The 20,728-nt window shown below is 32.6% G+C and overlaps 1 protein-coding gene across 1 annotated transcript in view; it reads right to left on the minus strand.

The window, feature by feature from the left end:
• Window positions 1-20,728, minus strand: part of LOC149424254 (uncharacterized) — an 89,252-nt gene that overhangs the window by 58,050 nt on the left and 10,474 nt on the right. Inside the window, exon 2 of the mRNA XM_089631237.1 lies at window positions 14,429-14,735. Within this exon, the coding sequence (XP_089487363.1) occupies window positions 14,429-14,735 (307 nt within the window). The remainder of the gene's footprint in view (window positions 1-14,428; window positions 14,736-20,728) is intronic.

Here is a 20,728-nt window from a genome sequence, read left to right on the forward strand (position 1 = left end):
TATAACCTCTAAAAATGGCGTTAACAAATAAATACATAAATAAATTACTGTTATAGTGTATTGGGTTCAGCAAAGTGCTGATGTAATTGAGAAAACACATCGTAGGAACTATGTTTACGTAAACTTATTGTCAACTCGACATTACGTAGATAAAGGTATAAAGTGGAAAAATATAGTTTTTCGTTCGAATTTTGCAAGATAACGGATAAAATAAATCGCAACGCCGCGAAAAAGTGAATCCGAAAGTGCGGTCTTTAAGGACTGACTTTAATATCATAAAAAATACTAACTTCGGTTGACTGCACGTCCTGCGTAACTCACGTAATGAACACAAATTAGCTTTGAATAAAAGATTATTTTTCAAAATTGGAACTGATCATCTGAAAAATACGGAAAAGGAATAGCGAAGTAACTATTTGCAAAATAAAATTTTAATAGAAAATTATTTTGATTTGTCATTGTGTCATTTTCCAAATTTTAACTGATCTGTTAAGAATTCAGACTATTCCGGGATTTGTAAATACGCATAGTTTGGGGCCATTTTTACACAAGACCCACTTCTGGATATATATACGACGTTCAGATATTGCTTTTTAGGTGATTATAATAAGTGCATATTTGTTGAAAATTGACAGTATTTAAATTATTTTCATGTTGTTTGCATGTGAATAGAAACAGTCGATACCAGTCTATACATATACCGTTAATCTAGCGTATTGAAAAATAAAGTATCTAAGATATAATAATAATGATATACATACAATTAACTTGTATTACATAGTTGTACAACTCTCTTCTTTTACACTAACTTGTGGAAAACATCGTTCAGGTTATTGATTTTACTAACCTGAATGATGTTTTCCACGAGTTAGTGTAAAAGAATATAGTTGTACAACTATGTAATACAAGTTAATTTTATGTATTTTTCATTTTAAAAACTTATATATTTGATCTTACTAACTTAAACGATATTTTCCACAAAGAATATATATAATGATATAACATAATACATTTGATATTGGCATTTTTAAAACTTGCATTATTATTGATCTTACTAACCTGAACGATGTTTTCCACGAGTTAGAGTAAAAGAATATAGTTGTGCAACTATGTAATACAAGTTAATTTTATGAATTTGGCATTTTACAAACTTGTATATTTGATCTTACTAACTTGAACAGTATTTTCCACAAGGAATATATATAATGATATAACATTTGATAGGTATTGGCATTTTCAAAACTATTATTATTGATCTTATTAACCCGGAACAAAATTTTCCACAAGTTGAAGAGTAATAAAATAGTTGTACAACTATGTAATAGAAGTTAACAGTTAATGTTATGTTATTGGCATTTACTACATTTTTACTATTGATATTACTAATCTTAACGATGTTTTCTACAAATTATAGTAAAAGAAAATAGTTGTACAACTATGTAAAACAAGTTAATGGCTGGTAGTCAAAGAGTGTTAAAAAATATTACAAATTTAATTTGAAATGTATTTGAATTAATTATCTTACACAATTCGGAGCTTTTTGCTCTTACAAAATTTCGTACCTTCCTACAAAATAAATATTTTAAACAAAAATAGACCAAAGACATCTTAATTTCTTGTCGAGACTATGAGCTTCGTGCTGAAATTCAACTTTTTGGCACTAAATTAATCTGAATATATTAGGTACCTATCTACGCGAGCGTTGGAAGCATTAATTTCAGACCTGTGATATAAATCAAAGTATAGTTTCACGTGAATGTAAAAGAATATTATGCTCTACATTACTTGCAGTAAATGTGGTAAAATCTACACGGAGAATGGTTGGTATACGACTACGAGTATATTATGTACCTAAATTGATTTTCATTAAATATACTTTATTTTATTTTAATAGAAAAATATACAAATTTTGACGTATTGAATATGTAGAATCTAATTATATGTAGAATCTGATGGGAAAATAAACACATTGACAGTGAAATTGAAAAAGATTATTTTTAAATAATTAATACTTTTTCTAAGAATCACTAAATAAATTAATTTATAAATTTTATCGTGATTAATTTGAGGTTTTTACGCCGTGTTGCGTTTTCAAGGGAGACAATGTGTTTTTACTTACCGTGGCCGAGTACTATTGGACATTATTATCTAAAATCTATCCAAATCATATATATATATATATATATATATAATGTAAAAGTATTCGTATTTTTAATGTTCATTATAAAAAACCCAATACAAGCTTCATTAGTGAGAAACGGGAAGAGGTTACAACGAAACTCGTGGCTGCACGACTCTTATGTTTCAGAGAATTTGAACAATTCATCAAATTTCAACGATCATTTACGGGTTCTGTGAAAGACTTATTCAAGTTCTGTTTTTATATCATTGTAGGCTAGTTGCTTGACAAAACTGAAATAAAAACAGAACTTGAAAAAATCTTTCACAGAACTTGAAAATGAACGTTGAAATTTGATGAATTGTTCAGATTCTCCGAAACAACCCGTCCTAAGAATTTTAAAAATGGAAACACTTCCGAATCGAAATGTTGCGTCTTTTAAAATGATTTTTGTCATTTTTGGTGAGCAGATGTGGGTATCCAGTTCCCAACCTTCCTCTCAGAATAAATATAATGGACGAGATGCGATAATATTATTATTTTGATGAACATAATCGAACTTTACTGATAGTTACGAAGCTTCTCAAATCACTGGTTATACGCCTCTAGTCCCGTTTTTAACAGAAAAACGAATAGTTTGACCAGATTTTTAATATAATAGCTATATTTTGTATCAATAAGTTTTCTCTGTGTACTTCTTTCAGCCATAGGGCATGTCTTAATTGGTGATGCACAGTACCGGACAGTAGGAAGCAGCTCAAACTCTTTTGAATTGTTCATAAAAAAATTACATTTTGAAAGAGTATTGCGCAGCAATACATTAATATAATTTTCCATTTGGCTTAGCCAAACAAGGCACTGCAACAAACAAGAAATAACACAACACATGTGTGCAATGTGCATTCTACAGTTCGGGTACACGAACAAATAAAAGGACACGTGACGCTTCCAAGTTCTCGGTGCAAGATGTCTGAGAACTTGGTTGAACAGTGAAGAGCGAACACGCTAAGCTGCTTTCGTGGCATTAGCATTGCGGCGGCTTAATGGATACAGTTACGGATAAACGTATGGAAAATTGGAAGCTGATACCGTCACACGTTGCGTTCAAGCGCAAACTACCGCTTCTATGTAATCACTCCCTGCGCCCAGTGGTGGCCACTAGCTTTTTACGCACTAACTAGAAAGCTAAAGTTGTAAAAAACGTAGATTTTAATGTTTACATGACATAACATAATAGTGACAAAACAGAACATTGAAGAAAGGTGAATGATGAATATATACCTAACCTAACCTCACGCATTGCGTTCAAGCACAAACTATAGCCATGGTTTCATTGCAAACCAGAACAGTGACAAAACAGCACATTGAAGATAGATGAATGATGAAAACATACCTAACCTAACCTAAAAAAATATTTAATTATGTTTTGTTTTACCCGGTTTACGTTATCCATATCATCTAAAACTACTGTGGCTAAAAATAAAATATATTTTAGTTTATGAAATCAGTTATTTAATTGAGAGGTAGTTTCGTTTTGATAAGAGATCACTATTCTGAATCGAAACATTGTAAAAAATGGTTTTAGCTATATTTATTTTCCCTTTCTAAAATCCAAGTATCTTTCGAGCTTTGTTCCTTGCTTCGTTATCAATGTTGTAGGAAGGAGGAAAACAAGAGCTATCAAAGAGTCAAAAAAATAACTACCCGTTGCTACAAATGTCTTCCAGTAATATATAATCTCTGCTCGTTAGGTATTCAAATATAAAAATAAGTAATAAGTGTGATTTAGACTTACTCGTATGTCTAAGGCATGATTATGCCGACATATAAATGAATTTGATTTGTATCTCATCTTTTTAATCACTGCCTTCCTAATAATAACACAGTGTAAATAAAAATATTATAAATTCTACCCACAAGAGTATATTATTTGATTACCCTTCAAATATAATTTTCACAACAGCATCTCAAAAGAACTATCGCCACAATAAGTACCATAAATGAACCACTCACTAGATCAATATCTTCGGGTTTTTAGTACTGAGCCCATGGGTCCTAATGTTTGCCATAGATCGTAACTGAAAAATATACGCCACTACTACACATACTCACCATCGACTAGGATAGAAACTATAAAAAAGGCGTAACCATAGACAATATAATTCTCATTCGAAGCCAATCCCATTCACTAGCCTAAAATTTTGTTCTGAGATGAACAATCAACCTGTCGTAAAAATAAACTAAAATGACTTAAAATCCTTTAAATAAAGGAAGAACATTTATAAGATTATCAAATATGAAATGTTTTTTTACGACAGTAACGAATTTTGATATTTCTCTGCTTTTAACAGAAAAATGAAAAACACAGAAGATTTTTGTATTTCGTAATAAATTCTTATCTATCAATCCGTATTGACCATTTGCGAAAAAGACTAGGGTACTCCTTAAAACTCGGAAACCGGTGTTGAATCGATGTATTGTCCGTACATCCTTTCACATCGCACTTAACATTTTTTTGACATTTTCATGTTTTGACAGCGGCCTATAAACATGCATGAAGTTCGCACTGGTTTGTGGAAAATATACGTCACAGATACACAGCCATAGAGATTTACCGTGTCTTTTTTTCTGACTCACTTTTTTCTCGGAGTTATACCCCCCTGATAAGTACCTACGGATTAGTAATCAAACAAAATAATTAATATTGGTTGCGGCTTGGTTGCATTTTCAAAATTGGAACCGATTTTGTGAAGAATTTAGACAAGCGTTAAAATGGGTGCCTACCTATAACATAATATTTAACTTTCATTTTCAAAAACTGATGGAACTGTTGTGTCAAGAATTCAGAATAGAGATAAAGCACCTACCCTAAAGTATCTTTAATATTTGAAATGTGTTTTTGTTTTTGCATTCATTTCTTGGGGTAAATTTTCTCAAGAAAAGTCAAATATTACGATTTTTTCAAAGGTCTGCCCTTTTCCTATTGACGTTTTCAAGAAAGCATTATTTAATAACTAACATGTTATCCCGTAATTTTCCACGGGTCTGCGCTGGTATATAGGGTGTCTGGGGACAAAATGCGCTAACTTCGGGAGGTGATTCCACATGAAGTAAAAAAGATAAATAGCTTCGAAAAAAGGTATTTATCTTTTTACTTGTACCATCATGTAGAGTCATCCCCGGAAGTTAGTTAGAAGCGCACAATAATCAGTATAATCTTACAAAAATTCTGTAAAATTATTTTAAAAAAAAAATTTTAAATTAAAATTTAAGTTTTTAATATTTGTCTAAATACAACGGTAAATAAAATTGAATAATTATGAGACCCTCTTTGTTGTCCCGTCGTAATTTATGTGCAAAATCCACCATCAGCGCAAGCTGCTATCAATCCCTGTGTCGCATTACATCAGCAAACATATTAACCGAACATAATCTCACAAACAATAAAAATATTTACTGATGGAATTATCAGGGGAGACATGATAAATCGTCGGGATCCTCCCGAGATATTAGGGGATCAAGTGGGACAGTCAACCGTGGAAATTATGATACATTGCTAAAAGGGACGAGTAATTGGTTTTTTGTTACTTTATATGCTTTGACTTGTAGTAAGCTTTTTGTTATAATTAGGTACCTAAAACCTAGGCCGCAGTAATTAATATTTATTTGGTAGATACTAAACTATCCAAAGGAAGATATTAAAATAATAACGATACAATTGTGTTCTTAAATTGAGCCAGAATAGATTTTTAAGTAATCGTGTAGGCTGAATCTCCACGTCGAGAAAAATGAGTGGGATTGTTAACTTATTATTAAGAATCTCTTCAAATTATTGGTAATCCTGTAATAACGGGATATACGAATACATACATACGACGTCGCAACACGTGTTCGAAGAAGTGTTCGAAGAAGTGTTCCAACGGCGTGATAATATATATATGTTGCAAAATTTACTAAAGGTTTATCAAAAACTTGTTATTTCATTCCTTAAAGGTCTGCAATCCCGTTTTTAACTGGATAACCAATAATTTTAAAAGATTCTTAATAAATTAACGATGCTCATTTTTCACCAATTTGTTTTCAGAAATTTGTTAAATTTGTTAAGGCCTGAGTTCAAATCGACAAAGAAGTACCCTCTTACTAAAAAAAATGTTATAAAATGTACGCAACTGCAAAACAACCATTTATCCGACATTCATGGTTTTTTTATCAGTTGTGCAAAATTTAAAACACTTTTATTAGTAAGGCCTGAAGAATTTACTGAGGATGAAATGGGGGCACCAAAATAACTTATCGTAGAAAGGAAGAACAAGAATTCGATTCCGCGTTATTAATGAGAGATTACAACAAGAAAATTGTGAGTAATTGGTCCTACAAATAACTGGTTGAGCCGAATGGTATTATGATGAAGATAGTTCTTCTGAGCACCATCCGTTGAAATACAAGTAGAAAACACTGCTTTTCCACCTGACTTAAAATATTCTGTTATAAAGAAGAGTTGCTGAGAATCATACGGGTTTTTTAAGAAATCAATAGATTTTTTGATAAATCTAAGAACTCCACACCAGTTTTTTCATTAATTTAAGGCTCCAGACCGCAGGTAGGTACCTTACTAAAAGACTCGTCAGTAGAACTAAATAATAACAATTTAAGACAATAAAATCCATACTAAAATACATAATTCTTTCATTCATCTATATTCTTTCCACGGACTCAATGTACCAGGATCGCAGACTACAGCCAGCGGTCCTCCGGTTCAATACAAAGCGGATTAGAATTAAGCCTCGCCTAATTTGTCCAAATATCTCGGGCGGAGCTATGACACTATCTGTCGCCTGCCCTGGAATGGATGCGGCTCGGGGCTTAGACCATTTAAAACGGACAGATTATCGTAATAAAGCGGCACAGGGATAAGGGAGTCGAGCAGGGGTGTCAAAATTTTTATTTAATATTTTTTAATGAATTATTTTAAATGTTTAGTATTCTTAGTTTTACGTGGATGTCGCTTATACAGAGTATAACCATACAAAGTGTATCAGAACGTAACTGACAAACTTAAATCAATGAGTTTATTTGGAGAACAAAATGAATATGGCAAACAAAAAAAACCTTTCATATTTCTTGACTGGTCACTCGGCCGAGTTATTACCTAACTACCCATCACTGCTCTAACTATACAATTTACTTATTCTTGTAAAAAATAAAAACAAAAAGTCACCGAATCAAAAATGTCACCCTATTAGTACTAAAAATATCCTCGCAAAAGTGTTGCCCAAAATCATGCTGCGAGTTCTGTTGATCGATATTTTTGAAAAAAAAACTATAAAACTTGTGTTAAATTTAAGGTTTTCTTTTTAAATATTATGGTAAATGTTACATTCTTATTATTTCAGAACATACTGAATTTACGACACTGCCTTGCGGGTATCTTCGGATTGGCGGGGTTTCACTGCATGTTATATTTGAATGTGATTATATTAAAAAAATATACTTGCTAATCATTATTTTTACAATAACTTAACTAGTAAAACCTCAAATTTTAATATTTAATTATTGAAGACAATATTAGCGATTCTTAAACGAAAATTAGAAACAGACAAATCAGAAAAACATACGGTCGCACTGTCTAGGACTCGAACGAAGGTGAATTTTCTGTTTCAAAATTGTGTTTAAGCATCGCTAATATTGTCTTCAATAATTAAATATTATTTATCATACTAGAATTTGCATAATTTGCCTTATCTAGTTGGAAAAAACTCTAATCCCATGAATATGTGTTCATGTTATAATGTTGGATATTTTTTTTTAATAAACACGCGAAAGTTTCAATTGCTTTAAAAGAAAATATTTGACAATATTATGGTTGGAGGAAAAAAAATGAGTTCATTGCAACTTCTCGCATTCTATTCTAGTGCAGTAATTAATTACAGATTGCACTCAATTTGGTGATGACAGGTTTACTGATAACCAAGAAAAATAATTATATGTTAGTTTAGTTTAGGTGAAGGTGATTTTTTCTTCGAGTTCTGTTTTGTCATGGTCACTGAATTTGACACTTAACTGCAATTTGGTAATTAGAAACAGTTATTTTAAAAAAATATGAGGCTAAATTTTTGCCACCCCTGATGGCTTCTTGTGTTTTAGCATGCCCGCCAAATAGATGGGGCCGCTGTGCAAACAGTCGGGGGAGGCTATTGTGGTTGTTGTCCTCTCGGAACGGATTGTTTTATAGCTTTAAATCTGAACACCCTCCCCTTACCACCCTTTCCATCCAGCCAGTACACCCACCCCACGCATATCTCTTTGTATCCCCATTAAAATATACTTTGTTACACAACGCGTTACAACGTTTGCAGAGTGAAGGGTGGTTGGTGGTAGGTACTTAGCTAGAGTTGCTACCCTTAAAGTGTGCCCTCCATTGTCATCTGGCGAACCTGTTTACAAGTCAAAACAATGTGATAGGTTTACAGTGCAAAGTGTAAAATTATTATTATTTTTTTGTATTTTTGGAATAACTGTGAGTAAAACCTTAAGTTGTAATATTTAATTATTGAAAACAATACTAGCGATTCTTAAACAATAATTAAAAATTAATATAAATTTGAATATAATTCTTGGTCCTAAACTATCCGTATATTTTTCTAATATTTCTGTTTCAAATTTTCGTTCTACGTTGTTCTAATATTGTCTACAATAATAAAGTACTATTTATCTACGGATATTAACATATTAAAAATTATTTAAAATATGGAGGAAAATAATAACTTTTGAACCGTTTGAACACATGTCATGACCTGGTGAAAAAAGACTAGGAAAAATATTAAATAGATGATAATTAGGTATTTATTGTAATCAAGTTTAATTTATAGAACTTACACACATATATATATATATATAAATATTTATTTTACTATTTAAAAAAGAATCACTTTAAAAACAGTTCTGCTGTTCAATTATTATTAAGCGTGACTTAAGCCGTATTTCAAATTTTTATTTTGTACTTTTATACTTTTGTACATGGATTTTTAATGATCGCTGCATAAAAAAAAATCCGCACATGCAGCATGACCAGGTGTATTACATATGCAAATCAACATTGAACAAATAAAATATTTTCACTGAATAATTTTCATGTGCCAGCAAGTAAGTACACGTATTGGGAAATATCTTCTCGTGATTTAATTATTAATATCTTCTCGTAATATTGACATTAAAAATGTCAAACAGTGAGAATCCTTATTACGTGTGCTATTATCGGAAATCTTCAAAACAAGTTTAATTATAATTAATTAATTAATTTAATTATTCTCTAAATATATGTATTTGGACAAATGTGTTTTGTTAGAAATAAAAAAATAATAATAAGGTTCAGAATTAGTTATAGCACCTATTCGTATTTCTCGGCTGGAATTAAACACATTCCCTTGATAATTTATATTTATCTTGCTAACAACTTATAAATTTAACGTTAGTACCCGGAAGGTACTACACGGAGTTTATAATGCAAATATTAATACAAAATACTTAAATTCTTTAGTATTATTAACAGGAATATGAAATTATTAATCGAAATCACGGTAATTTCTCTTTGCTTTTTCAGCTTAACGCCGTTGTTGCTGCAAACAATGAATCTATACTCATTCTAAGCACATAAACAGTGCACTCGCGATAAAAACCACAAAGGTACACCTATGAACATTGCCACCGCTAAGTAAATTATATATATTACATTCCAAACCCGAGGCATTTATAAGAATAGTTCGCGCTTATTTTAACATTACTAACCTAGTGAATAAAACTGTAAGAAATGATTTACAGGTCTGGATGGGAAAAAATAATCAGCTATTACATTATTTTGTCTTCCTTTCCACTTCCTTGTCACTACAAGGACTATGGATCTAGATATTTATATCAATAATATTATATGTCTGCATGTTAGATAGCTTTCTATGAATTTACGCATTTAAAACATAGGAAAACAAACATTCCACTGGGATTGAATATCTACAATCCTGGTACGGGATCGTCGAGCGTATTTAAAACCCTTAATCAAAGGACTAAAAAAATCACCCTTAAAAAACAAAGTTTTTTTTACTATAATACATCAATTTTCGACCTAGTTGCGCCATCTTTTGGGCCGGCTAGTAGTCAATTTAAATTATTGAAATTTTCGCACAAGTTCTACCAAAAGTGAATAGATTGTATTATCATCGACGATGAGTCTATCTGTCGAGTTTCAGCTCGATCAAGAAATGAATCGAAATTCAAATTGTAAATTATTTAAAAATGCATAACAAAATGAACATTCGTAAATCAACTAAACAGTTAGGTATGTGAAATTATTCTCTCTCTATTTTTGTATTCATAAATGTATGACCTTCGAATATTAGTGTTGACAAAAAGTCGTTCTTTTTGGTTAAAATTATAGATCTTATTTGAAAAAATAACGGTGGTACAAATAATAATTGAAGGAATTTTTAAGAACATTTTGTTATCGCGACATAAAATCCAAGAATCCCGGGATTAAAAATAATACCCGTGTTTTTACTCCACAGCATTTTATGCTACGTATATATATATGCGAGCCGAACTGCCGAGCTGAACCTCAGCTTACGTGAAAGGACCGAAGCAACCGCAAATGGCGCAAAACGACGCATGCAGGTGCTTCGTTCCTTTCCCGTAATTCGTGGCTCGACTTGAGTTTCGGTTCACAAATGTATACGCACCATTAGGTAGGTTATATCTCTCCACGATATGTAAAACACCCATTCTCAGACATGTATCGTGTGAAAGTTGCAGATAACCCGAGCAAGCGCTGTCAATTCGTCACGTCCAAGTAACAGTTTAAACTGGAGCGTCCATCGCCCATCGCCCATCGTGCGGATAAGATAATGTATGATAAATGCTTTATTTTTTACAATAATAATTGCGGGCTGTAAAAAAGATAATTCTGATTTATTTGACAAAGCGCCGTGCAATTTGGTACGGCGATCAGGCCGCACACGCGGGGCGAATCGGATGCACCCCAATCGCTTCATCCCCCAATTTGCGTCATATGGAAGAGAAATCATCGGCTCACTATGTAATTGAATTCTAGTGTTTTATACATTTACTCAGAATATTAAAATGAAGTCATTACAATGCAAGTATTATCGCAGATTACGACAATTATTGCTATCGCTGGTGTTAATTTCAAATTCTCTGTGTACGGAGAAAACTTAATGATTTTTAATACTGTAAATTTATTAAAAACGTAATGAAATTATTCGTTTTCCTGTTAAATATGGGACTGCATTAAAAGAGTTCCTAAGAAATTATAAGTTAAAAGCGAATGTTTTATGAGGACGGCGGAACATGTGTTCATAGAAATACTGACATTGATATTGACATACTGATATTGTAGCATTTCGTCATGATATCTATTAGGAAAAGAACGTGTGTTTTCGATATATTCTGAATGACTGCTATTTTATCAGGAAGTTGGCGTGCTGTCATTTTTTAAATAGGTAGCCATATACTATATACCTAATTAACTTACATTCACGTCGTTTTCTTTCAAAGGTCTGCGCAGAGGATTGTTCGCCACACGAATCTGTCTTGATATATTATACTCCTTGCTTAATCATACATCGTCTCATATGTTTATACATTTCTGTTACTCCGACCCGACGTAAGTATTTGATTTACTTGTCCCTGCCTTGCCCTTCTCAGGCGTTCTTGACTACTTCTTCAATTCGCATGTATGTACGTTATGTATTCTCCTAACACTGCTTTCTTCGTCCATCCATTCTATTGTTTCAGTTGCTTGTTTTCTTATCATTAACGAAATGGTGCAATTAAATCTATAACTATTTGTTAAATAAATAAATAATGGTTACATTTGCCTACGCATTATATTCTTCTTTCCAGATCCATCCGTCCGTTTATTGTAATAATTATTTATCGTCTTCTTCTTTTCCACGTGTTAAGTTAACTTATATATCTGACTTTGGAAAACTAAAAACATTCAGTCCCACATAATTCAAGTTAACGTGTCCATTTAGACAACAATGATCTGATATTTAAATCCTCGACGCGATGCAGCCAATGTAATCCAAACAATTACCTGCGCAACATTTAAACGGCCTCGCGTTTTATTACATCACCGATACAACATTGATTTACACAAACTTGCCGTCAGGATTCAGGACAACCGTTTAATGGCTTTCAAACCATAAAAAGAAGCAGAGATATACCTGACAGATGCTAAATTCAAATGGCTATTCCAAGGAACCTCACCGTGTATAATGTATACTCTATAACTGTGCATCGGGCCCCTCCAAATAAAAATACATTGTATCATATCCTCTCCCAAATTTCCTCATGAAGAATGTGGGTTCTTCGTTTGGGCCTTCGAAAACGGCTTCGTCTCCCAACCCCTCATTGAACAATGGTAGACAGTGGTTTGTATGATTGATCGACAATTGTTATCGATCGACTGCGCGTTTTGTCGAAGCAATGAGATGCCGACTGACACGTCAGTAGCCACTACCGAGACTTGCTAAGGCTGTTTTTTATTCGTATTATTATTTATTGCTCAGCGACGCGCTGTCGGCCGTTAATTGATAATCGTCTACCAAGTCAACAGAGATTAAAATCCTCTTATTTAAATCATTAAAAAAACTACGGTAGTAAATTTATAATAATAATTGTTTTTAAAACACTTCAAACCTTGGATATAACAATCATACCTACATACCAAGAAGTATCAGAAAATCCCTTCAATCGGTATTTATTGAATTGCAAATGCTGATTGAACTTTTGATTAACATTGATTGATATAAAGACACGTTTTATTATAAATTCAAGTGTTGTAAATCAAAGCCTTAATGATTTTTTTGTTGCAAATTCAAATGCACAACATAAGTATATATTTTAACATGCTTTATAAAACGTTATAATTTTTGGTTTTCTAAATGAAATAAAATTTATGAATGATGATTACTCAAAATATATAAGTTAATTTGTAACATTGAGTACCTTATTAAAAGGCCAGATTGTACCAAGAAAAAATATAAGTTAATTAGTAACATTGAGTACCTTATTAAAAAGCCAGAGCGTACCCAAAAAATATATAAGTTACTTTATAACATTGAGTACCTTATTAAAAGGCCAGAGCGTATACAGAAAATATATAATTTAATTAGTAAAATTGAGTACCTTATTAAAAGGCCAGAACGTACACAGAAAAAAATGCATTGAAGAAGTTTGTAAATGCAATTCGCTGAAAAATACGATGAACAATAATTATTAACTCCGATATATTTATTTGAAACATTCTGGGTAGTTGAGTAGGTACCTACCCAGTTAAAAAGGCAAGGTTTACCTACCTAGAAAATAATCAAAGATTTGCATCGATGAAGAAATAATCTGTAAGTTTATCAGTGTTTCGACTGTCTGGCTATTGACTACTTCGATCGTCTCGTTGGAGGAGTATTTGAGGGCTGTCACTAGTTTTACTGAGACGTGACCCATGGCCCAGCCCCCGTGGGTCCGGAGACCGTTGTTGCCCGACCTAGGCCTGACCCTGGATTATCAGACCAGTAACAACAATCAATCCAAGTCCGCTACTTACAAGTTGTGTGGCCCTACTATTGTTAACGCGTGAACATTAGCGAATAATAAACTATTGCCGATTTTTTATAGCCCGTGAAGCGATTGTTTATAAAAATGTGTCGGTTTCGGTTTGCAACTTTAATGGGCTCGTGTTTAATGACATTTTGTATTTTTATGATTGATAATTGAAACGTGTACAAGATATTCCATGGGAATAAATTATTTTCTTAGCCAACTCAAGTCATTGTTGTCAAATTTTAATATTCGTTTGTTCGAAATCTTAAATCTCCGAAAGTTCTTTGATTTCACCGATTGCTCTGAAGTTTTGACATAAAGTTGCATTCCAATACGGGTGTGTTTTTATATTACCTATATTATATTGGGTTCCATGCTAACTCAACACAGTGACTATTCAACACACTTTTAAAAAGTGATATAAAGTCATTAAAAACGATAAATTTTTTTTTTAACCTAACCTAACCTAACCTACTTAACCCAGTTAATAAAGTTTTTGTTTCATCACTTTCCATGACCTTATATAACTTTTTAAAGATGTAATTAATTATCATTTTGATGATTTATCCGGTCACCATTATATTGATAATATCACCTTTGACATTTTTGAATAACAGCACCATCTGTTGGACGTAAAAGAGCATAACGCGCAATCCCAGGAAAGGGAATTAAATTATAAAATGTCGTGTACTGTCCTACCTTCCAGTTTTCGTGATGATCATCTCCGTGCCGAGTTCATTGAACTTGTCCCACAGATCCTTAGTCTCTAGGTGGCAGTGCACGTGGCGCAGCTCCTCGCAGCTGCAGCGCTCCTGCAGACGGGGGTCTCGCGGGACGGAGGGCGCAGGCGAGGCAACCGGCCGCCCTCCGCCGCGGGACCCGCCCGCCTCCGAGGTGGAGGACACGTCGGCCGGGGACTCCCGCCCTTCCTCGGAGCCCGTCACCGTGATGGGCGGGGAGGGAGAGCCGCTGGCCACAGAGGAGGCGGTGGTAGAGGCGAACTTATCTGCAACGAAGAGATAAATCAGATTACCTTTCTGTCTAGTTCACTAAGGAGAGTGAGAACGTTACCCTGAAGATTCGTGGTAAACCAGCGGCAAACTTATATACCAAGGTCACAAATAAGATATTTGGCTAATTACCCCAAGAAATAAGTTTAAAAGGAAAAAAATACGAATATATATGATTGATTTATTCTAAAAGCTGTTTTTAATAACATGTGTGTATAGGTATTGAATCAAGACTCAGATAAATATATACCTATTTGAAATACCATAAGTAAATAAATTTATTAGTGGACAACTTCGGGAGCCTTATTTTGCATGAATGTCCATCACCAGATTTAAAAAAGGTTATATTCATTTTTTACACCTGTTTCATAATTTATTCATCGATGCATCTATTTATGGATCTCTCACATATATATATTAGAAGTAAGGGATTTGGGTCATCATTTATTATTAATATGAAATCGCTTGCACAAAAGAATCGAAAGCAGCGTCCACCCATAATAGTGCAAATCTCATCTACGCACAACGCCGCGGCGCCCCACATTTGTTTCTATCTGCTCATCAAACGCTTTCATTGGAAGACCTGCGACAACCGGCGCACTTCCATGCCATATCTCCCGTTATTTATATTATCTTTGATACCACTATTAAGTTAATACTTGGTAATATCTATCTGCGTTCGACCCAGCATTACATGATGCACGAATGGAGGTCTCTCTACTTTCTACACTGTGTGAATGTAAATAGCTGAATGTAAACAGTTGCAAACAACGGACAAAATTGTTGAAGTGCCAAGTTCTTCGAGTACAATCAGCTCTTTAACCATTGGAAGAAGAAAATTACTTGGTATTAACACGGTTAGACTAAATGTTACCTGGAATTTTTTTTTTTTGAGATTTAAAAAACATATAAACAGGGTTTTCCAATAAGAGGTGTTATTTTGAATAGCCTGCAATTTCGGTAGATGTTACTTTTGAAGCTATCATTTTTTAACATTTGATAAGTAGAAACTACGTTATTAATAAAAATTGAACGATACACGCTTCAACAACGCATTGAAATTATTAAAATTCACTTGAATGAATCAAATGCAAATCATCTTGAGTGATGAGGCCCATTTCCACCTCAGTGGCTTCGTCAGCAAGCAAAATTGTCGCATCTGGGGCTCGGAAAACCCAAGAGTTATTGTTGAAAAGCCTCTTTTTCCTCAATGTGTGACTGTTTGGTGCGGTTTATGGTCCGGCGGAGCCATTGGACCTTACTTTTTTGAAAATGAGTCTGTAGCAACAGTTACGGTGAATGGATTGCGCTATCGCAGAGATGATTAATGATTTTTCATGGCCGAAATTGAATGGTATTGATTTGGACAACGTTTACTTTCAACAAGACAGCACTACGTGCCACACAAGCAACGAAACCATTGATCTTTTACGATTGAATATCAAAATAACACCTCTTATTGGAAAACCCTGTATTAGTGACAAGTCTATGTTTTGATGGTTATTAGAATATACCTACCGCTAGATCAATATTTTTACTAGTAGTAAAACTAATTATAAATATATTGAATAGTGTTTTTTTATGCAATAATTATAAATGTATGACATGGTGTTTTTTTTTTCAGTTAAGTGGTTTCAGTTTCATACTGATGCCTTATTTTTATTACGATTGATTTTTGACTTTATCTACTTTAACAAATATAAAGATAGGTAGATACCTCAAATACACGAAGAAAAAGGTAATTATCTGCCAACTGCCGTATTTTCGAGGTTGCTGGTAATAATTTTTACTCATACGCAGAATAGTACATAAGTAGCTGGATACTGTCGAGAATGCGTTACTCATTCGACTTTTATTATTGAAATTAGATCTTAGATGATCACTTATTATTAATGTATTAAATTTAAAAAAATACTTCATAGACACCTGTGATCATCATCCCTGCTTTTGCGTATGTTCGTAGGTACTTTTGAAGGAAAATAACTTTTTTATTAGTACCTACCTAGTTTTTAAGTACCTACCAACATATTTAATTGCCAGGTAAAAACTTAAAAATGTCAGAAATCAATGGTTAAAGTAATCAAGTACGTCCCTTAACACCCTGTATTCTCATATTTTAACTCAGCATCACGTTCGTTGTTCAAATGCATGGTGAAAATAGTTTTGTATTATTGATCGATGAAATGTTGACAATCTATTAACTACATAATGCTGTAGTAGATTGTCGAATTTTAGTTAGTGATAAGATAGAGCTTTCGTTAACTACACTTATAAATATTGTGATATTTATAAGTATATGAAATAAGGACGGGTCGTTTCGGAGAATTTGAACAATTCATCGAATTTCAATGCTCATTTTCGGGTTCTGTGAAAATTTTATTCCAGTTCTGTTATTATGTCAATATAGGCTAGTTGCTTGACAGAACTGAAATAATAACAGAACTTGAAATTTTTTTTCACAGAACTTGAAAATTAACTTTTAAATTTGAAGAATTATTCAAATTCTGCCAAATAACCCGTCCTTAGGAAGGATTATTCATTTAAACATTCATTTTGGCAAGTTTGACGAGCGAAAACACCCTCCAGCCTAACCCCTATTTTTTTTGATTTTGCAAAAGCATATCCTCGATTCAATAATTGGTTGTCATTCAACTATCCAAATGAATTGGTATTCAATAACTACTACGAATATAATGGAAATCTATTATGTTGCCCAAAACAGAAATAATAAAATCTTGGATTTCGTGTCAAACTGTCTGCCATATCAGATTCTGACATTTGGAAGATTATCAACATGGGCGGTTTCGAGGTTTTCAATCAAATGACGTATTTCCAAGAAAGGCATTCAGCATACAAAGCCAATATAATAATGGATGTTAACCTAAGGAAAAAGTTTCATTTTGTTTTTACGTGTACCTGGGTGTATATTGCTTCTTGGTAGATAACCAAAACATAAAAGCAAAGGATGAAAATGCAGGTAGGTATCTACAGTTCATTTCGAATTCAATTCGCCTAAATAAATCACACGCTCATTTCGCTTTCCTGCAAAAGCAATGAAAATAAGATGCACCCCTGCTCAAAATACGTGAAAAAATTAGGGTTGCGTGCGCCCATTGCATTTTTCAAACGGAATATTTGATACTTTTCTATCGTTTTCGTTCAAAATGTTGGGAAATTTGACAGTAAATGTCAATCAACTGCTTTTGTGAAAATATTCGCCTCCAGGGTTTTGTCATTGCCTGTACGGTTTTTTTGCACTTAAGTTTGTAACGAAAACTGACGTCGAAGGTACCCTCTAAATGAGGGGACCTATGAATGAATGATATATATAATATGAACCTAATCTTGCCCATTGGGCCAGAGAGTCAGAACAAGAACTGAAATCAAATCGTATATTCATGGCGTCGAGCAATCACTCAAATATACCTACCAATACTATCAAAACTGTAATGAGATTAAGTCAAATGGAAAATTTATATTTATATTATTTTAAAGTGTATTCGGCAACAAAGAAAGCATTCAAGCATGTCATAGGACGGGTTATTTCAAAAAATTTGAACAATTCATAAAATTTCAAAGATGATTTTCATGTTCTGTGAAGGTTCTATTCAAGTTCTGTTATAACATCATTAGTGGCCAGTTGTTTCACAAAACTGAAATAATGACAGAACTTTAATGAAACCTTCACAGGTTGTATTTGCATTTGAAGAATTGTTCACATTCTGTGAAATAACTGATCCTTAAACTCCTTAAAATTGTTTCTTTATGTGAAGCAAATGTCTTCATATTATGTAGATATTTTCCCTGACAAGAAAAACTTAATAATCTTTACGAAGATCATCAATCTCTATGAAAATATGAAACAGGGAGGCACAGCAAACACAAAGGTAACAAACGGTCACAACTGGGACTTGAAACCAGATCCTCTAGTCTTATCGGGACGAGTAAATGTTTTACCTCGAAGCCGGAATCAAAATGTCTAATTTTTTTTTTTTTTTTTTTATTAAATATCAAAATAATATACAAAAATCAAAAAGTCCCAATAAACTACTTTAAAGTAGTTTGTCATTGGGTGCTTTTAACTTAAACAGATTATATCAAATGTATACATTCATATCATGAGAGGTGTAATACAATAAAAATAAAAACAAAAAACAATTAAAGCGTATGCAGTTAGAAATAGTTTGTATTAGAGTCTAGTACAAACTGTTTCTTTCAGCTAGCCAATTTTTCAACAACAAATTTCTTTTTATATTTGTACATTTTTTGATTTCTGCAGGTAACATATTTAAACAATTTGGTATCATGTAGTCTAGCGTTCTTTTTCCATATTTGTTTACATGCTTTGGGACGATTAGTCCTTCATTTAATGTAAATCGAGTATTGTAAGTGTGTTCCAGTCTGTTTATGTACATAGGGCTATTTATGTGCTGAAAAATTATTTTATACCACATAATTGCTCTTACCGAGAGGATTTTCAGATTTTGATAAAGGTGTGGAACATTATGCCTTTGTTCATATAAACTTTTATGAGCTAATAATTTAACAAGAGAATTTTGAACTGCTTGAACGTGATTTATATTTGTTTTAGAGGAAAATCCCCAAGCTGTAATTCCATACCTTATGATAGATTCAGCTAGTGATAAATAAATTATTCGAAGTGTGCATATTGGAACATAAAATTTTAATTTATATAATCTACTAATAATAGATCTCAGTCGTTCACAGACTTTATTTATCTGTAAATCCCATTTGAAAAAACAATCAATAATAACACCTAAATAAACATATTTTTTAACCAGTTCAATATTTTCACATGTACACAACGCAGGGATACCAACATGTAGGCAATCTGAATTGTGTGTTTTAATTTCGGGTATAATAGTATTTACCTTGGCATTGGGTGATCTAATGTGTATCAATTTAGTTTTTTTTGCATTTATGATTAGGCCAGAGTCGTGAGACCATTTTAAAAGTTCAATGTAATCTTTTTGTAAAAGTTCAATACATAATTGCATATCACTGCAAGAAAACACCAATGCAGTATCATCCGCGTACACAAAGTGTTTTACATGTTTAAAAATAAATTTAATAAAAGATACATAAATTATATATAAAATAGGACCTAATATGGAACCTTGAGGAACACCTGCTAAGATTTTTCTTTTTTTACTTAATGTGTTCAAAAGCTTTATTTGCATGCACCTGTTGTTCAAATAATTTTCAAATAGTTTTAGAAGTTTCCCTCTTATTCCTATGATTTCTAGTATTTTCAACAATTTTTTATGGTTAATAGTGTCAAATGCCTTGGAATAATCTATAAATAAGACTAATACATGATGTTTATTATTTAAATTATTATTTATCAAGCTGGCAAACTTTTGAAGTAGCACTTCAGTGCCCTTTTTTTTGGAATCCATATTGGTTAGTATCAATAATAGAAAAGTCTTCCAAATATTTTATTAATTTAATTTGAATGTATTTTCAAGAATTTTTTCGAGTGATGGCAAAATACTGATTGGTCTATAATTACCCAAAATGGTGTGATCACCTCCTTTATAAATGGGTCTGATAATACTACATTTACAAAATGGGTTATAATTGGACCTAATGTTAATATATGTTTTTTAATATCGCTCATTCTGATATTATCGATTCCAGGAGAAGAGCTTTTAAGTTGCTTCACAATGTTTTCTATATCAGCAATTTTAGCCCTAGGTAGGTACATGCTTTGAGGCATCTCCTCTGGTTCAAACCCAGTTGTCCTGTGATTACATTTATGTAACATATTGCAAACATTATCAGAGAAATAATCAACAAAGTCATTTGTTACGCTTTCTTCGGTCCGATCTTTCATCAAATATTTGGATGCAACTTGGTCACAATCATTTTTACATTTCTTTCCTAAAATTTGATTACATTCGTCCCATGTTTTTTTTGAGTCTTGAAATATATTTTTGAATTGTCTGAAGTACTAACATCTCGATAA

Source organism: Hesperophylax consimilis, chromosome 4, assembly GCF_061612785.1.
Source record: "Hesperophylax consimilis isolate HC1 chromosome 4, BYU_Hcon_1.0, whole genome shotgun sequence".
Lineage (NCBI taxonomy): Eukaryota > Metazoa > Arthropoda > Insecta > Trichoptera > Limnephilidae > Hesperophylax > Hesperophylax consimilis.